Source organism: Sinocyclocheilus anshuiensis, unplaced genomic scaffold (assembly GCF_001515605.1).
Source record: "Sinocyclocheilus anshuiensis isolate Anshui unplaced genomic scaffold, SAMN03320099.WGS_v1.1 scaffold75, whole genome shotgun sequence".
In the NCBI taxonomy this organism is placed as follows: Eukaryota; Metazoa; Chordata; class Actinopteri; order Cypriniformes; family Cyprinidae; genus Sinocyclocheilus; species Sinocyclocheilus anshuiensis.
Genome location: NW_015549634.1, coordinates 1,185,234 through 1,205,367, shown reverse-complemented (window position 1 = coordinate 1,205,367; position 20,134 = coordinate 1,185,234). Strand labels below are relative to the sequence as shown.

The 20,134-nt window shown below is 35.4% G+C and overlaps 1 protein-coding gene across 1 annotated transcript in view; it reads left to right on the top strand.

Moving 5' to 3' along the window:
* The first annotated feature begins 8,801 nt into the window (after positions 1 to 8,801).
* LOC107659659 (uncharacterized) overlaps positions 8,802 to 20,134 on the top strand; it is a 16,382-nt gene continuing 5,049 nt past the window's right edge. Inside the window, exons 1-4 of the mRNA XM_016448670.1 lie at positions 8,802 to 10,403; positions 15,663 to 15,806; positions 16,693 to 16,839; positions 18,345 to 18,577. Of these exons, the coding sequence (XP_016304156.1) occupies positions 9,062 to 10,403; positions 15,663 to 15,806; positions 16,693 to 16,839; positions 18,345 to 18,577 (1,866 nt within the window). The 5' untranslated portion in view covers positions 8,802 to 9,061. The remainder of the gene's footprint in view (positions 10,404 to 15,662; positions 15,807 to 16,692; positions 16,840 to 18,344; positions 18,578 to 20,134) is intronic.

The window sequence follows — 20,134 nt, the reverse complement described above, 5'->3', positions numbered from 1 at the left end:
ACACACACACACACACTCACACACACACACACACACACACACACACACACTCACACTCACACACACACACATAATTTAAAAGTATGGGGTCGTAAATCTTTTTTTTTTGAAAGATAATAATTCTTTTATTCATCAAGGATGCATTACTGTAAATTAATCAAAAGTGTCAGTAAAGACATTTATAATGTTACAAAATGAATGATAAAATAAATTACATTTTAACAGATATTCACATAGAACACAGCTGTTTTAAATTAGAATAATATTTCACAATTTTAGCTGTAGTTTTGAACAAATAAATGCAGCCTCGGTGAGCACAAGAGACTTCTTTCAGAAGCATTAAAAAATGGGTTTACCAAGAGTAATGTTTTGTCATATTTAATACTGCAAATTAACCGAGAGTAGAAGAGTGTTGAATTTCTTTGATTCGCAATTCAGTTCCTCTTGCTTTTATTGCAATTCAGCTTCCGATGTGTTGCATGCAATTCAATTCAATTCACATTCACACTCATTTACATCATCTTGCATGACATCACCTGACATTTGCAAAGGTCTGCAGGAAGATGCATTCGTGATGCATTAAATTACAGTGCGGCAAACGACTCCAGACTATTGAAATGTCACTTTGTGTGTGTGAATGAATCTCCTCTTCAGTCTGAAGACACAAACCCTGCTTCTGTTGCTTTAGCTGAGCGTGTGACGGTCCGAGAAGCTCCCCGATTATTCTTGAGACTCCCATGAATGCTGTGTTTCCTTTTATTCTACGACAGAGCCAGATTCACACTCACACGCTCACAAAGAGCCCTAAAATAGCACTGACCGCTTTATATTTACATGCGTGGGGAGAGAGCGCAAGAAGAGCTGTGATTGCAGTCAGTCATTTTATGTAACAATTTTCCATAAAGCCTATAATTTCTCTAAGAACCAAGGCCTCACGCTGATGCTCATGAATAATGAACGGCTCTGTCCCGCAGTGGCTTTCTGAACGAGTCTTGAGTCGTTAGCTAATGATTTATAGTCACGCTGGTTAAATATTAACCACTAATACACTAAAGCTGTTTGTTTCAGGTCTTTGTTCTGGGTTAGTTTCAGTGCTAGTTAAACTGTAACTGCTCATGTGTAACTGTAACTCAGCTCTAGTTAGCTCATATATCAATATGACTAAAATCATCATAATTAGTATTGTGTTATGATTATTATTACTACAAAAGAAAAGAAAATTAGAAATAATTTCACTGTAAATTAATAAAAAATATTAAGTATTTAAGAAAATATAATACTAGTGATAAAAATAATACAATAGTAATCATCATCACAGCATGGGATTCAAGACGATTCAAATCAACAGGACATGACACACACACACACACACACACACACACACAAACACACAGGTTCCATAGCAACCAGGAGGGCTTCGCCGTGGCAACGGGAGGCTGTTGATGCAGAATGATTCCTCAGATCAATAGATGGTATTTTTCTATTAAACTACAGTTTTAAACTGAAATATTTACAGGTTTTTCTGTACATTTCTACAGAATTATTCTGGCAAAATATATTTGAATGACATAATACAGCTTGTCTTTCTACACTCACAAGTTATAAAATATTTGTATAAATTTGCAGTAAACATAAAATATATTCTCTCTCTCTCTCTCTCTCTCTCTCTCTCTCTCTCTCTCTCTCTCTCTCTCTCTACTGTATGTTGTCTACATTTAGATGCAGAAATGTGTGTGTTTTTGTGTTTTCCTGCAGTCAGGTGCTCAGAGGTCAGTAATGAATCATATTAATCACTAGGAGCTTTGACTATATTATTAGTGGCTCCTGCATGAACTGGACACCAGCAGCACAAAACATTAATTGGAGGCGTTGCGATGGTTGGATAAATCAGCTCCGGGACGACAGCTTTATGAGCCACCGCAGGAAAGATGGGCTTTCACTTTAATAGGACAAGATAAAAATTGTTGGGACTCTTGATTTTCTTCAGTCTGTGTGTGACAGTAATTCTGCTCTTTCCTAACACATGCATGCAGATATTTAATGGCCAGGATCGCTCATTTTTGGCTGGTTTGCCCCTCTGTGTTTTATTCCAGTCTCTCAACTTGTAAATTCGAGGCTCTGTGCGGGGAGATATTTCACTGCAACACGCCTATAAAAGCGTCCCGTACGCTTCACTTGAGTGTAATAAAGCATCTCAATCTCTCAGGATGGTGACCTCTGAACCCTCCACCTCTCAGAGGTCACGACCCAGGTCAAGGAGACCAGAGACGCTGTTTGGAAAGGTCAAAGTGCATTTAGAGGACGTTTGTGTTTTAACATAAAGGCTGATTGTGTAAAATGTGAGCCGCTGTCTTTGATTTGTCGTTACGTTTATTTATACAGCACTTTATACAATACAGATTTAAATACAGCTTTACAGTAATAGGAAAATAACAGCATCACTGTTGCAATATTTTTTAAATAGGCAACAGTGTAGTTCAGTTTCAACTATAAAGCAGCTTTACAAGAGACAATGTCATTATTAATTATTATAACTTATTTTGTGCCACGTGTTATTTTAGTATCATTCAGATACTATTACAGTTTTTATCATTCATTCATTTATCATTTTCAATTTCATTTTAAAATTTTAGTAATTTTATTGGTTTTTTGTTGTTGTCTTTTGTGTGTGTGTGTGTGTGTGTGTGAGTGAGTGAGTGAGTGCGTGCGTGCGTGCGTGTGCGAGTGCGAGTGCGTGTGCGTGTGCGTGTGGGTGTGTGTGTTTGACCTCTTTGAGTGGATCTCGTCATGTGAGTCTCACTGTCCTCTGCTGGTCACTGTGTATCATTACACTCAAGATGATGTTGCATTACAGTTTTTTTCAGCTAGTCACACACATTTTCAAAATGAAATTTGAAAACTTCACACACGAATCCAAGAATTGCACACAAAATGCAAAAAGCCTCACATCTCTTGCAAAACGAAGCACTGCATTAAAAATATCACAAACACGTCTCAAAAGCAAGCATTTGCAAACAGCTTTGCCATAATATTAATTCCTGTTAGATTTGTGTGTTACATCGAGAACTGTGTGTTGTGTTTTGCAAAAAGTGTTTTATGAAAGTCAAGGCTGAGAATTAGTGTCTGGTTTTGTAGATTTGGTGTGTGCTTCTGCTGTTTGAGTGTCAGCTTTCAGAAACTGTGACAAGTGAAGAGTTTGTGTGTAAGCAGTTGAAAACAGCTGTAATACGAGAAGAGCTTATGTGCATTCAGAAGAACACTCGTAAAATGTTTATTTGTGTTTGTTTTACTCATTTCTCAGACTAAATAAATCACTTGCATGCTAAAGAATAACTGAGTGTTAGTATGCTGTGTAATGTGATTCCTGGCTCTAAACGTGTGTGTTTTTGTGTGTTTAACGCAGGTGTTCTGAGGGGTGATGCCCCGCTCGACCAGATCATCAGTGTGACGTCAGAGACAGACGCGCGTGTGTGTGTGTGTGTGTGTGTGTGTGTGTGTGTGTGTGTGTGTGTGTGTGTGTGTGTGTGTGTGTCAGCATGGCTCTGACCGACAAACACAAAGTCAAGAGACAACGACTCGACAGAATCTGTGAAGGTCAGACTCTTTTTCGTTTCATTTTCAGGCCCAGACTGAATCTTTTCACACGGTTTTAGGGAAAATGCGGAATTCTGTGGAATGGATTTAAACACTTATGCACTTATGCACACTTGATTATTTATTTAATATATTTATTTTATTTATTTTTAGAAGGGTTGTGCAAAATTCAGCATTTAGGTATAGGCTCTCTTTAAATGTATGAATGTGAATTTGAATTGAGTCAATCACAACACGCAGGAACTTGAATTGGAATCAGTGTTATTTTAGCACTATTTATATACTATTGATTAATATTTTGAAATAGCTTTTATTTTTATATTTTGTTTTCATATTATTTTTAGGTAAAATGTTCTTTCTTCGTTTTAATATGTGCATGAAATAGGAGCTCCCCACAAAGTGTCTCTAAGAAAAACATCATTTTTTATTATTTCTTTAAATATTCCTATTGAGGTTTTCATTTCATATTTTCATTTGTTTTAGTTCAAATTTAAATGTTTATTTATTTCCGTCTAGCAATTTTAAAGCTTCAACCTAAACTTATTTCAGTTTGTTGCCTAGGCAACATTCCAAATTTTTTTAATTGAAGTTTTTCGTCTAATATTTGTATTTAACTGTATTTTATGTCACATTTATTTTAATTAATAAACATGTTTTAATAGTTTTCATTTTAGTTAACAGTAATAACCCTGATAGGATTTTGAATCAGAAAGACAGGAAGAGGAATTACTGAATTGTATTCATCTATCTGTAATTCTATTGTACTTCAAGGCTTTTTCCCAAACTTTTTCCGAAGGCTTTGTCAAGACGAGTTTGTCTTTACTTTGCTTTTCTAGTAAAAAAACTACAGTTTTACTACAGACCCACAAAAGCAGTCTTAAGTTGCTGGGGTATATTTGTAGCAATAGCCAACAACACATTGCACAGGTCAAAATTATACATTTTTCTTTTATGCCAAAAATCATTAGGATATTAAATAAAGATCATGTTCCATGAAGATATTTTGTACATTTCCTACCGTAAATATATCAAAACTTAATTTTTGATTAGTAATATGCATTGCTAAGAACTTCATTTGGACAACTTTAAAGATGATTTTCTCAATATTTAGATTTTTTTGCACCCTCAGATTCCAGATTTTCAAATAATCGTATCTCAGCCAAATATTGTCCTATCCTAACAAACCATACACCAATGGAAGCTGATTTATTCAGCTTTCAGATGATGCATAAATCTCAATTTCACAAAACTGACCTTTATGACTGGTTTTGTGGTTGAGTGTCACATATTTCAATTAATTGTCATTTTACTTCCTTATATTTAAATTTGAATTGCATTTAAATTTCTTTTGCAATTCTGAATTCTGTTTCATTGAAAAATTCTCAATTTTATTCTGTATGGTGCACAACCTGCTTTTAGCATCCAAATGAAAACATTTATCAGTATGTCTTGCTTTAACCTTTCGGCTGGTTAATTTGAACAGTCAAAAAGCGATTAAATGCGATTAAAAGGAAATCGATCTCCCACAATCCACTGCAAACTCACATTCATTTCTGTTTCCGTTCTGATATGAAATCTATTCCTGATGGATAACATCGAGTCGCTGTAATCAGTGCATTACATGAAACATGGCACGTCGTTTAGCAAATCAGCACAAACAAAAATGAGCTTATGAGCATCAAAATGATAATAGATCCTTCTATTATCTATTGAAACCCACAATAATATTTAAAATATTAGTAAGCAAATCATCATTTATTGGGTACTTTCAATTGGGAGGTGGCTGTCCCGAACCCTAACTTATGAAAATTATATTGAAATTAAGAAACTTTTTTTCGGAGTTATTCCATAACATTTCGTTTTTGCATCGTATTTTAGTATGTTTTAGTATGCGAGTTAAAATTGTGCAATGTGTTGCGGTTGCTAAAACATTACTGTCACTATCGAAACATGGGATGTTTTGTCAAAAATAAAGTATACTGAATTATGGTTGGTTCAATGTATATTCAAACTAATGAATCCTTAACTTTAAAATCAGTATGATCATCTTTTTGCCTTTTACAAAGAAAAATGGCATTAAAAAAACAAACAAATCTCATAAATTACACTTGAAATATTGTTAAAAATTTAATTGTTGTTGATTTACCTCTGATTTTTTTTTTAATAAAATAGCAACTAAATATATTTACAATCTAGATGCAAGCAAAATCTTAATAGGTCAATATAACCCTTCTAATTAAATTATTATTACTGTGTTTCGCTAGTGACAAATTTGGGGAAAAGACAAATATTCCAAAACTTTCTGAAAATACAATATGAGAATTAACTGCACAATTATTAGAAATGTGTACCTTGGGTATTATACAATTTGCATACATACAAATGTTCTGGAAAAAGACACATTTGTTTCAAGACGTTTCTGAATGGCCCATATACGCTGCAGGTGCCGTTCAGAATATGCAACACAATCTGTTACATTTTATTAAGTTCCACAAAAGTTTCATTGGCCAGTAGCTTTGTGGCAGGTGTTTGGATGATGTAGGTGGTTGCTAAGGTGTTCTCAGTGGTTGCTAGGTAACCATGGGTAACAAACTGAGGTTTAAAAACGTTGTGGGAACATTGTTTGAAAATGTTTCTAAAAGGTTCAAATGTCCAGTTTTCTTGTCGTGGTAAGAATGTTATTTAAAGGTTACAAAAGTGTTTCTTTTGTAATATTCTAAGAATGTTAAAATATCTGGCTTTCTTGATGTTAATAGAGCGTTATTTAAAGGTTACAAAAATGTTTTTTTACAACATTCTACTAACTTTATTTTTACTCAAAATAGAACGTTTTTTGAATATTAATTTTAAATATTCTAAGAATGTTAAAATGTCGTAATTAGACTGTTATTTAAAGGTTACAAAAATGTTTGTTAGAACATTCTACTAACTTCATGTTTTACCAAAATATAACATTATTCGAATATTTATTTTTAATGAATCTTTAATTTAATTTAACCCAAAGTATAACATTATTTGAATGTTAAATTTCTAAAAACATTACAATGTCCAGTTTTCTTGATGTGATTCAAACACTAAAGATTACAAAAAAGTTTTTACAACATTCTACTGACTTTATTTCATCCAAAATATAGTGTTATTTGAATGTTTATTTTTAATATCATGAGAACATTAACACATCCCGGTTTCTTGTCATATTACATAACATTATTTAAAGGTTACAAAAAAACAGTTCTTAGAATGTTCAAGTACAAATAACATCATTCCGAATTTTGATCCAAGAATATTTTCTCTTAATAGTATAAAAACATATATATTATACATTTATAAGAAAGTTTCATAAACTTTATTTTAAGAATATTTTGTGCTAACACTTATATAACTTTCAAAAAACATTAGCTTGGGTGGTTGTTTACTTGTCCACATTAAAAGAGGCCAAACACATTCTCATGGCAATTTGCAACTATTTAAAATTTTATTATTTTTACTAATTTGCATGAATTCGTATCGTATTTGTACATTTTCATTCCATCTGCTCATGCTTCACTGATGATTAGTTTTAGGGGTGGACCTTCCTTCACGCGTATTTGTTCTGATTCTAAGAATAAAAAGTGCATGCATGTTTTGAAAGATTTAATATCATCATGTACCTGTTATTGTTAAATCTATCTGTATAATGTTTGTATGAAATTCTTCTTTTGCAGAAAAGTCCTGTGGTAATGTGATAATACCGTTCCACTCCGTAAGCACTGCTGGGTTTATTTTAAGGTTTTGCCTTAAGGATCGGCTCTATTTTTAGGGAGCTGCTGTCAGATATATTTATGTTTGTTGGGCCGTTCTTGCAGATATTTCCAGACTCTGGTAGGATTGTGAACTGTTTATCATGACACTGCGTGTGAAGGTTCTTACAGTGAACATAAAGAGTTGTATGTAATCATAAATTGAGCATAAAGATATTTTACACTCAGAAGAACCTTTAGGAAGATAAGATACAAACAATGGTGAAAAAAGACACAAATTGTCAATAAATAGTTACATTTATTAATTATAATTGGAATAAACCATTCTTCCTCAGAGTGATATAGCTCATTAGTTACTGTAGATGCTAAGCAGGAGTAATTTAGCTTTTAATATAGAATGTGTAAGTTTATCACCATTTTTAACAGCTTAAAATGTGTCTTTTCCAACCCTAATTTTGTTGTGTAGATAAAGGGTAAAGTTTTGTAAATGTGTTTGCTTTAGCACTTTTAATTTGAGGTTTGTTTAAACATCTGTATAACCCAAACCAAGATGGGTTATAGTAAACTAAACAACTATTTGAAAATCTGGAATCTGAGGGTGCAAAAAAATCAAAATATTGAGAAAATCATCTTTAAAGTTGTTCAAATGAAGCTCTTAGCAATGCATATTACTAATCAAAAATTAAGGTTTGATATATTTATGGTAGGAGATTTACAAAATATCTTCATGGAACATGATCTTTACTTAATATCCTAATGATTTTTGGCATAACAGAAAAATTGATAATTTTGACCCATACAATGTATTGTTGGCTATTGTTACAAATATACCCCAGCGACTTATGACTGCTTTTGTGCTCCAGGATCACATATGTATGGCATGAATATAAACCAAACAGCCCAAACTGTCCACATTATTTGTGAATCTTTGTAAGTGACGTGTTCAGCATTAACGCGTTCTGCCCAGATCTGTGTGAGGATTAACACTGCATCCTAACACCGTGCAAGACACTGAACTAAATAACCATTCGCACTCTGGGATCTTTATATTGCTGACATTGGAGAGAAATCAGTCCCTTCATGTTTGGCAGACGTTGAGACACAAATGATGAGATGACAGTTTGAGTGTTTGTCATAGGGGACAGTGGTATTAAGTTGGTTTTATTTGGACTAATCTCTCAGTGCTGTAGGGAAGGATAAACCCCTTTAGATTAGCATGAGCCCTTTGCCAATGCGTTGTCCTTCTGTTTTGCCTCTTTTTTACATCTTTCCCTCCCAAATCAAAACCCGATGGCTGAAAGCATCCAGAATCCAGCTCGTGTATAAAGTGTGTTTCCTTGCTGTTAAGTTGGTAAGTTTGTGTTACGGAGCAGTTGTGTTGTCCTATTCTTCTTCCATCTGACTTGCTTATGTTTCCAATGCTGAATAATTTAGGGTTTACCTGCCAATCACACCTCAAGTAATGCAAAAAAAAAAAAATGTCGGCCAGACATCAGGTGAAATGTTACCTCCCTCGCACACCTTTGCAGGGAAACATGAGAAGTGAAATCAAACACCTGCCTTTCCCTCTCCTCACAACCGTCCTCTCTTCTTTCCTCACCCGTGCATGCATTCACTACACATTACGCTTTCGTTCTGTAGTGCACGAGCATTTGCACTCAAACTTGATCTCTGTCGGCTAATGGGTTGCTTCCACTGAAACAAACCGCAATCTCTGAAGCAACTTCATGGCTGTCCGCGGCACCGTTCCTCCTCCGGATTACTACCCTTTTGATATCGCTCTATCAGCCCAGCCACCTGAAGATCTGCAGGGCTTTTATAAAGGAAACCAGCACATGCTGAGCAGATCAGGCTCGCATTATGGCTTGGCCACAGGAGGGGTCAGGAACGCTTGGGATCAAGGGCAAGCTAGAGCAACTACTCCTGCTCCTACGCCCAGGCCTCCTCCTCCTCCTCCTCCTCCTCCCTCGGCTCATGAGATCAGCCGCTTGTACAGGGATTCTCTATCCATCAAGATGATCCCAGACAGCCAGCGCATTCGCAGTAGAGCCGCTTCACCGGCTTGCTTTGGCATTGAATCCAGATTTCCAGCAGAACACTCCGTGTTCAGCGATGCCAACGACCTTCCTCTGGACTCTGGATCCACCTGCATAGTAGTGGACCCTACAGCTCCAGTCATGGACGGGACTCTTCCTCGAGGGAACCCTGCTTACGGCTCTGTGTCAACTCAAAGGATGCCTTACGACCCTGCTTATGATCCAGGCTCCACTCACCACCCTCCGGCGGCCGTCACTGTCGACCCCAAGAGAACCGTGGATCCCAGTTTTCTAGCTCTCCTGCGCTCCGAGGGTCTGTCGGAAAGCACTATAACTCTTCTCCTACAGCAAGGGTTTGATTCTACCTCCATGCTTGCTATGATGGAAGACCACGACGTCCGCTCCGTCGCTCCCAATTTGGGCCAAGCACGAGTGCTTTCTCGAGTGGTTCTCAATTGCAAGACGGGAGCAACCGGTGCTGCGGTTATGCGAAGTCGTTCTAACAGCTTCAGCCATCGCAATGATCTCTACATGCAGTCTCAGGCAGTGGATGGAAACCTCATTCAACAGCCTCCCAGCGCCCTGCAGTCCGTCTCTCCAAGAATGGGAGAGTTTCTCGGTCGGCGGCCGAACAGTGCTCCGTCTCAACATCTCCTCGAAACCACGAAATATCCAGGGGTTCGCTTGGTCGGAGGTTTTCCGGTCAGTCCGGGGGGCTACGCCACACAAACACGACCTTTGTACAATGCCCACACAAGCCTGGCCATGTCCGCTCAACAACAACCTCCGACTACTCCAGGAGTGGCACCCAAGACCTTCTCCACTACATACAGCCCTATGGAGCTGATGAAGCGCCCTCCGAACCTTCCTCCTCTCTCTCCTTCTCATAGCCCCCATCACAGCCCTCAGTTAATGCGCAAGGGAGCAGCTCCTGTGGAGAGTGCCATCCTTCCAGCATCTTCAGCCCTCCAGCCTCAGACCCGGAGAACCGGACCTCCGGTCATTGTATCCACCATGGCTTCACCTGACACAAGTAACGACCTTATTTCTGTCTTTTTTGGTGGTTTTACCTTTACCTACATTGTAAAAAAAAAATCCGTAAAATTTACGGTAAAAAAAAAACGGCAGCTGTAGTTGCCAGAATCTTACCGTAAAAAATACAGTAGCAACATTTTAGGTTTTAACTTAAATTTACATTTAAATACCGTAATTTCATTAACTGATATAATGTTAATATACCAACCTATTGAAGTACTGAAATCTGTTTTGTACCTTTGTAATACACTGATAACCACCATAATCACCAGGAGGTGATGAGAAAGTCACATGATGAACCTAAGCCAATCACAAGCAGCTTTTAAATACTAACATATATATAGAAGGTGCACAGTGTCATTAACAAACACTAAACACCATCATGGTAATGCAATAAAGAAATAATGCAATAAACATCAATTTAACAACATTAGGTGTAACATACAACCCTAATGTACAAAACTGATAAGAAAAAAAACTAAGAAGTAACAATTATTTCAACAAAAAAACATCAAATTTGAAATGTAATGCAGGGAATTCTGGGAATGTCAATTTACAGTAATTCACTGTAAATTATACATTCTTTTTCACTTCCAAAAACGGTATATGTAATGTCCAATACAGTTTTTCACTGTATATAGAAGGGGAACTTACCGTTAACCATTTAACAGGTTTTTACTGTAGCATTTTTACAGTCTTTTACCGTTAAATTCACGGTAATTTTTTACAGTGTAGTTTTGGGTTTGTGCTTGTTGATGTTTAGGCGTTGTTTATTCTTTGCTTCCGCTTCAAATGTACTCTACATATTCCTTGTTTTTAGCAGAGGCGGACAATAGTAAAGTATTTTTACTCTTCCTTGAAAGTACATTTTTCAACTGTCTGTGGTTTATCAGTGTTTTTCTTTAGAAAACTTTTACTTCACAACATTCCAAAGCATAATGTTGTACTTTTTACTGCACTACATTTTATATTAAATATAATTTAATACTTAATTACTTTAGAAATCTAGTACTTTCTTACTTCTACTTAAGTAAAAGTTTTTAGTAATATGGATTAGTGCTGGGGAACGATTAATCGCGATTAATCGCATCCAAAATAAAAGTTTTTGTTTATATAATATATGTGTGTGTACTGTGTATATTTATTATGTATATATAAAGACACACACATACAGTATATATTTTGAAAATATTTACATATATTTACATGTATATATTTATAATCATATCATTTATATATAAATATATTTTTCTTAAATATATACATGCATGTGTGTGTATTTATATATACACATAATAAATATACACAGTACACACACATATATTATGTAAACAAAAACTTTTGGATGCGATTAATCGTGATTAATTATTACCCAGCACTAATATGGATGGTGTAGACCGTAAATGCAAAATATGCAAAAATATGCAAACGTTACTTTCTGAAACATTCATTTGAAACTTTAAAATATTTGGATATTAGGATTAGCAGATTTAGCTAAGTGCTCTGTTTTTAGATTAGGAGACTATATATATATATATATATATATATATATATATATACCCTATCTAGTGCGATTCAGCGTTTGTGATCCCAGCTGAACTTCACAAATTACTTGAATAGACTCGGCTTCATAACTATTTAAGAAACTCTTTGCAGCAGCTTAAGGAATATAGAAGGTTTTTTACTGACCTTGAACTTGAGTGCATTGCTGTGTGTGCATGAATGTGTTTTCAGACCTGCATTTGTGTGTTTTACAATTTTAAAAAGAACAGTGTCACTGCCATGAGTTCAGAGTAAGATTGAAGATTGATTATAATTCTTTACAAGCAATTTTAACCCAGGCCTCTTCCTTTTGGGACCATGATTATGCATTACATTTAATCTACAAGAACCACAGTGTTTTCTTTCTCTGTTCAGTTAACAGTGTGTGTGAGCTTTACAGTTCGAGCTGAGCACTGTACCTCACTGCAGGCCTAATCAGAGTCTTAGAGCCTAAAATCTCATTAGGGTTAATAGGATATGCAGAGACACGGTCCTCTGAGAACGCGTTAGAGTCTCTCGACTGGAGACACACACTGAGAGTCTCTAGAAAACTCACAAGTGAATTGTGGAGACTGTTCAGGCTATAGTTCACCAAACCGCCGATGATCCATGAAGGTTCTTTGAGGTTCTTCTGTGTGTTAAATGCACATGAGGAGTTTGTCAGGCTGAAGGTTGTTGGTGTTCAGGAGGCTGGTGGCAGATCTGTAAATGAGCTCTGTTACAGCTGACACGTGACTGACTTTCAACATCGAAATATGGTTGAAATAATGTTAGTTGTTTCAATGTTGAAAAAACATTGCAACAATGTTAAATGCTAGGCTAACAAAATGTTCACAAATCAACTCAAAGACATTGTAAAAGACAACATTGTAATGGCAATGTTGATTCAACTTGCAGGATTAAATTAAAATTCAGTGAGTTTCATCAGAGGAATAATACTTCACTATGAACGTGTTCTGTTTCTTCCTTCATTCCTCCTGCCATTTTTTTTTCTAACTTGCTTTGTCTTTTCTTTCTTTCTTTCTTTCTTTCTTTCTTTCTTTCTTTCTTTCCAGTATGTGTCATTAGTTGCTCCATTTTAATCACATTGTAATCACACAGATAATGTGTGTAAATGAGGACAGCTATACATTTGTGTGCATTTTATTTAGAAAGACACATATCATCATCCTAATGAATGAATGTGTACGAACACATTTTACAAACTGAAGAAGTGTGTGTTTATTTGTGTGTGTGTGTGTTTGTGTGTGTGTGTGTGTGTGTGTGTGTGTGTGTGTGTGTGTTGAGAGGGCGGTGCTCTGCTGTGGCTGCTGGTAGTCTTACTCTTAAACTCTCTCAGTTGGTTGGTTTCATAAGTAGTTTATTAAAGGTGCTGTTAAACAGAGCAGCGTCCGCCGCTCACCGGAAAACACACACCGAGCAGTTTGACCGCCGGAAGGAGCTCACCGCAGGTCAGTGACACATGTGTGTTTGTGTGTGAGAAAGAGAGAGACATGTGACCCGCTGGAGGATCATCTGAACCTGCTTACGCCCAGAACACCTGTGGCTGCAGTGCATTATGGGTAGTGACGACAAGTATGGAAGGGTAAATTAGCTTATGTGTGCAGCGGGATGAGTCAGTTTGTGTTTTCAGTACATGTCCTGTAGAAAGACAGAAGCGATTAAAGACGTGTGTGTGAGTGTGAGAGTATGTTCAATTAGCGCAGGTTTTTTATTTATTTTTGGAACTACTTGATGGTAGGCCTTCGTTGATGCAGCTCAGTTTTTGCCAAAATATTGCCAAAATTACCCACAAATAATGCTTTTTTTCACTGAAAAGCTGAGGTGCATTAGCTCAGATCAATGAGGCCTATGACCAATCTGTTTCAAAAAGAAATACAAAACCTGTGCTAATTGAAAGAAAACAAATTGACAAAGAGATTGAATCCAAGATTTACGCATAATGAGAGAGTTTTTAAAAGGTCAGTTTTTTTGTTTTTTTTGAGCAGGAACGCTAAATTAGGTAAAGGATTTTCACTACAGACTTAATTTTCTTATGTATATTCACTTAATTATGGATAGAAATATGACCTGGACATGTTCTTGACAGGTTCACCCTCAAATAAATGATGGAGCGAAAGAGCCAGCAAACTGTGAGAGTGTTTTATAGGACGTAGGCTTAAGGGCTCGTTTGTGTTTGTGTGTGTGTGTGTGTGTGTGTGTGTGTGTGTGTGTGGTTATGTAATCTTAAGTATAGATCCCACGAGGTTCCTTAGTGAGATGTGAGTTTATATCGCTCGGTTTCCAGGTCAGATCAGGCCGAGTGAGTTTTTTCAGTCAAAGACATTCATCTGCATGCTTCTAAATAAACATGTTCAGTGGTGTTTAATTTTAATTTAATTGGCGATTTAGATGTTTGTAATGCCGTCAGTGTTGAGTTTGGATATGAAGCGTGTCTGTGTCTCTGGATGGAGGTCGGTGTGAATAATTCATGCATTGTAAATGGAATGGCTCCTGGATATTGAATATCCACACCGACTGTGTGTCACCCTCTTTTGCTCTTTTGTTTTCATTTTTATTTTTTAATCATGAGTTTTTAGCCTCTCTCTTCATCTGTTTTTCTTGTCTCTTATACAGTGACACCCCAAAAGTATTCAGGTCATACTTAACAATGTCTGAACGTCATTCATTATAGATATATAAGTTGAAATCAAGTGTCATTTATTGTAAATAAAGATGCACAAACTCGCTTTATAATCAGAAAATTTGACTTTGTAGGTTTGAAATGCTGAATCAGTAGATGTAGCTGAAGATGAAGACGGTCAGTATTGTGTGTGTTTGTTGTTCTTGAGTGAATCATGTGATTCTGTGTGAATTGAGCAGAACTGACTTCATGCATTCTCTAAAAATCACCAAACACACCAGCTGATTCAGTCAAAATGAAGAAAAGATCCTGTGTTTGAGCAGATACAGAAACGCTTGATGTTCAGAATGCTTTTAGGGTTTAAAACACTGTTTTCCTCGTTTCTAGATTACTCCTGAATCAACAGGTTCTTGATCAAACCGTCTGTAGTTGGAACATGTTTAGCTCTGTTAATGTTCCCTTCACATCCAGAGTCATTTACAGATTCATTGTTAATCAGACTCATACAGCATTCTTGGCTCTGGAAGTAAAAATCCTATTTATATCATCCAAACAGTAGATAAATAATGTATAAATCGTATGTGAGCGATGTTTAAGTGATGATGTGTCTTCAATCACTGTGAAACATAAATTGTGCCAAAAGTGCTCAAAAGTGTACATTCACTCCTATGAAGCATTGTGAATGACATAAACCATAATCGGATTAAAATATAGTATGCATTCTCAAAAAAAAAAAGAAGTGTATATAATGCAATAAACTAAACCTCTTTAGTTCATACTATTATAGACAGCCCTGATATGTTTTGCATATACATTCACTGCAGTTATTATTTATCATATTTAATATTGACAAACTGCAAACATGTTCCAATGGCAGTCATTTCTTAATTTGTGTCAGGTGAACACAGCAAATACATAAAAATAAGAATTATTGACTTGTTGAATTATTGAATAAAAAAGACAGATTAAAGGCACACCTCTGTGCTGTAAAATCAGCATTGATCTCATCTGTAAGTATTCAGGTCTCTTGTTTAGATACTATATGTGTGTGTGTGTGTGTGTGTGTGTGTGTGTGTGTGTGTGTGTGTGCAGGTATCAGGCCTCAGATCGTGAATGGCCCGATGCATCCTCGTCCTCTGATTGCTCTGCTGGACGGTCGGGACTGTACGGTTGAGATGCCGATCCTCAAAGATCTGGCAACCGTGGCCTTCTGTGATGCCCAGTCCATTTATCCAAAGCGACTTACAAATGAGGACAATGGAAGCAATCAGAATCAACAAAAGCAATGATGACAAGAGCTATAACAAGTCTCAGTTAGCTTAATGCAGTACACGTAGCAAGGTTTTTTTATTTTATTTTATAATAAATAAAAAGAAAACAGATATAATAGAAAGTGTAAATAATAGTAAAAATTGTAGTATAGTATTTGATAAATAGTTTTTTAGTTCAGTTTCAATTTTGTTTTCAGTTTTATTCTTTTTTTAAACATTTTTTTTATTTCAGTTTTAGTAATTTAGTTGTGTGTATTTGTCATTTTATTAGTTTTTCTTAAATATGTTTATAGCTTTTATTTTTTATTTCAGTTTTAGTAATTTTGTTATGTGTATTTATCATTTTTATTAGTTTTTTGCCTATATAGTTTTTATTTTCATTTTTAGTGTTAGTAATATTGTTTTTGTATGTTTTAATCTCAGTTTTAGTTATTTTAGTTACCTTTAGTAGCCTTAAAATATAAACAAAAAAACTTGTTTTCAGTTAGTTGCCAAGGCAACATTTCACTTTTTTTTTAGTTTATTTCAGAATTTATTTTTAGTGTTTTATTTCAAGTTTTGGTTTCAGTTACAGAAAATAACCCTACTTCAGACCAGCTTCCAAAGCATCATGATGATCTAGAAAAAAATGTAAGTGAGTGTTTAGGGATAATTTTCAATGACTGCATTGATTATTTCAAAGTAGGAATAGAATCATCGGTAAGACAGAATATAAAAAATAATTTACTACATTCATCCACCCAATCAGAGCGTTATTTACAGCCGAGCGATGGATGTGAGAGTCATGTGAAGCATCATGGGATAGCGTGCGTGAGCAGATGAGCTCTGAGCGGTGCTTGTGTGTGTGTCTCAGGTGTTAAACGATGCGATCGGCGCTCTGATGTATCACAGCATCACACTGACGCGAGAGGATCTGGAGAAGTTCAAAGCGCTCAGGATCATCATCCGCATCGGCAGCGGATACGACAACATCGACATTAAAGCGGCCGGAGAGCTGGGTAATGAACATCAACACTAACTAGTGCACAATCAAATCAAATTAACAGTTATGCATACTGTATCATATTTGATACAAAGGTCTAAGGTCTCTATATGATCACACTTTGATTTCCTCCATGCCTTCGGTCGTCTGATTGATAGTTTAGAGTTTTTTATCCAGTTAAAAAGCTCTTTTAGTGTAATTGTACAGATGCTAGTGCTATTTTTGTATTATTTATACTCCGTTATAGTTTTTAGTCATATTTTGAATTAGCTTTTTTTGTATATTATTGGTTTTGATTTTAATTTATTATAAGTTTTAGTAACTTTGTCTTTTTTTTTTCATTTTTATATTTAGCTTTCATTTAATTTTTAGTTTTATTAATCTTAGTACTTCAATATAAACTTGCTTATTTTAGATGTCAAATTTTCTTTTGCATTTTTAAATTTTAAGATTTTCATCTAATATTTACACTTTCTGTTTTAGCTTTAGTAATTTTAGTAGTTCAGTACTAATCTAATCTAATATTTTATTTTATTATTTCAATTAGTTGCTAAGGCAAGTTTTTAAGTTTAATTTTTGTATCTAATATTTTCTTTTATTTTATACATTTTATTTCAGCTTTACTTTTATTCATCAAGGATGCATTAAAGTGATCAAAAGTGACAGTAAAGATATTTATAATGTTACAAAAGATTTCCATTTCAGATAAATGCTGTTCTTTTGAACTTTCTATTCATCAGTGAATCCTCAAAACTAAAATGTATCACGGTTTCCACAAAAATATTGTGCAGCGCAACAATTTTCAACATTGATAATAATCAGAAATGTTTCTTGAGCAGCAAATCAGCATATTAGAATGATTTCTGAAGATCATGTGACACTGAAGACTGCAGTAATGATGCTGAAAATACAGCTTTGATCACAGAAATAAATGACAGTTTAACAGATATTCACATAGAACACATCTCACATCTTCTGAGGAGCGTTTATTTCTTCATCTCTCAGTCATCATTGGATGGCATTGCATTATATGTTTGGATCATTTCAATCTCATCATATTATTAGAGATACAGAGTGGTGACTGATATTTATAAAACGGAGAGTTCCGGTGCTTGATTCTGATTGGCTGAGCCGCGTTCGAAGCTGTTGTAAATGACTCTACAAAGTAACACACACCTTTGTTTATGTTTGTGTGTTGCTCGGCAACCACTTTGTAGCAACCACAACTGTTTCTGAGGAGCTACATTGTTTGATGGAAGAATACTGTTTTTATTAATATCATTACACTTTATTTGCTCTGTTTTATTTTGTTAAACCTTACTACGTATATGGAATAACCGTTTTATAAAAGCAATAACCCCCGTGAAGCCGTGGTTTACAGTGAATTTATAACAGCTAAGGCCCTAACAATGCCCCTTAGCTGTTATAAATTCACTGTAAACCACGGCTTCTTGGAGCTTATTGCTTTATTCTATGATGTTTTGTCAGTGTTTCTGAGCGGTTGTGTGTGTTTGTGTTCAGGGATCGCGGTGTGTAACATCCCGTCGGCGGCGGTGGAGGAGACGGCTGATTCGACGCTGTGTCACATGTTGAATCTGTACCGCAGGAACACGTGGCTGTATCAGGCGCTGCGGGAGGGCACGCGTGTTCAGAGCGTGGAGCAGATCCGTGAAGTGGCATCCGGAGCCGCACGCATCCGTGGAGAAACACTCGGACTCATCGGCTTCGGTGAGAGACGACAGGCTCAGATCACTGTGCTTTCAGTCAAAACCAGTATTTACTGAATCATGGTAACAAGGGTTGAGATCTTCCCTACTGATAATCTGAGACAGTTCAGGGCCCGTATTCACAAAACATTTGTCTTAAGTGTCAATTTTTCAAAATTGAGATTTATACATCATCTGATTCCATTGATGTATGGTTTGTTAGGATAGGACAATATTTGGCCGAGATACAACTATTTGAAAATCTGGAATCTGAGGGTGCAAAAACATCAAAATATTGAAAAAATCATCTTTAAAGTTGTCCAAATTATGTTCTTAGCAAAGCATATTACTAATCAAAAATTAAGTTTTAGGTACGGTCCAGGCTCACATTTTATGTTACCACTAAGAGTTCTCCTAAATAGCAGTAAAAGTTTTTAGCTAAGAGTTTCCTCTTAATACACAAACCTATACACAAAGCTGCTGAGACAAACTTGTAAGAAACTAAGGAATAGAGAGAAGTCTTAAGCTCAGAGTAAGGGGGCGGGGCTGAGCTCATTGCTATGCGTGCTTATTAACTATGCACACAGTGATTGGCTGATAGTCTCTGAATATTGTAGAGTGCGATATTATGTTGCCATATTCAAATAAAGGTTTAAAAATACAAATGTTGCCACATTCAAATAAAGATTTAAAAATGCAGGCTAAGTGTCACTAATTAAACAAGTATATATTGTCAGCCTTGTCTTACATGTGTGCTTTTCGTAAACAATTAGCGGATATGCATATAAACAGCCTTTTAATTAACAGAGTAGAATAATCATGGCTGATAGAAGGACATGCGATTGTAAAAGAAAACCAAACTGGACGCAAGAACAGCTGTTACTTCTTGCCCAGCTGCTTAATGAAAACAAGGACATAATCAAAGGATAATTCAGAGCTGGGATAACCTCCAAAACCAAAGGCGATACCTTTTTAAAAGCTCATTATCGTCAAATGTTTCTAAAATGTTTACGTTCCGAGGCAGATTTCTGGCAACAGCTATTTTAGGATAGTTTGTGGCTTAGTTAGGAGTCCTCTTCACTACTCATAACCTACTTATTTATTTATTTATTTATGTATTTATTTCCTTTGGAATTTATGAATAAATGTTAGTATGAAAGATATTTATGGATCACAATTTGTTGGTGGAAACGTTCATATAAATAGAAAAAATACATATATTATTTTAATTATTAGTATAGTGATGAATATTTAAATTCTATAATTATAAAATAATTATATATGTATAATCCAGTATGGATTCTGAGGTCTCTATATATTTATCAATAACGTTCATACAAAATGTAATTAGTAATTAATATAATTATATAAATACAAAAAAAATATTTAAATTAATAGTATAATGATAACTATTTAAATTATATTTATATAAAGTTATTCATTATTATATATAATTTTGATATGGTTATTGAATAAACCATGTAAATATTGAGATATATATTGTCACACCCCAGGACGTTTTGTAGTGTTTTCTCCCTCATGTTCTCGTGACCTAGTTTTCCCGTCTGTCTGATTATGTCATTTGGTTCAGGTGTGTGTCATTTA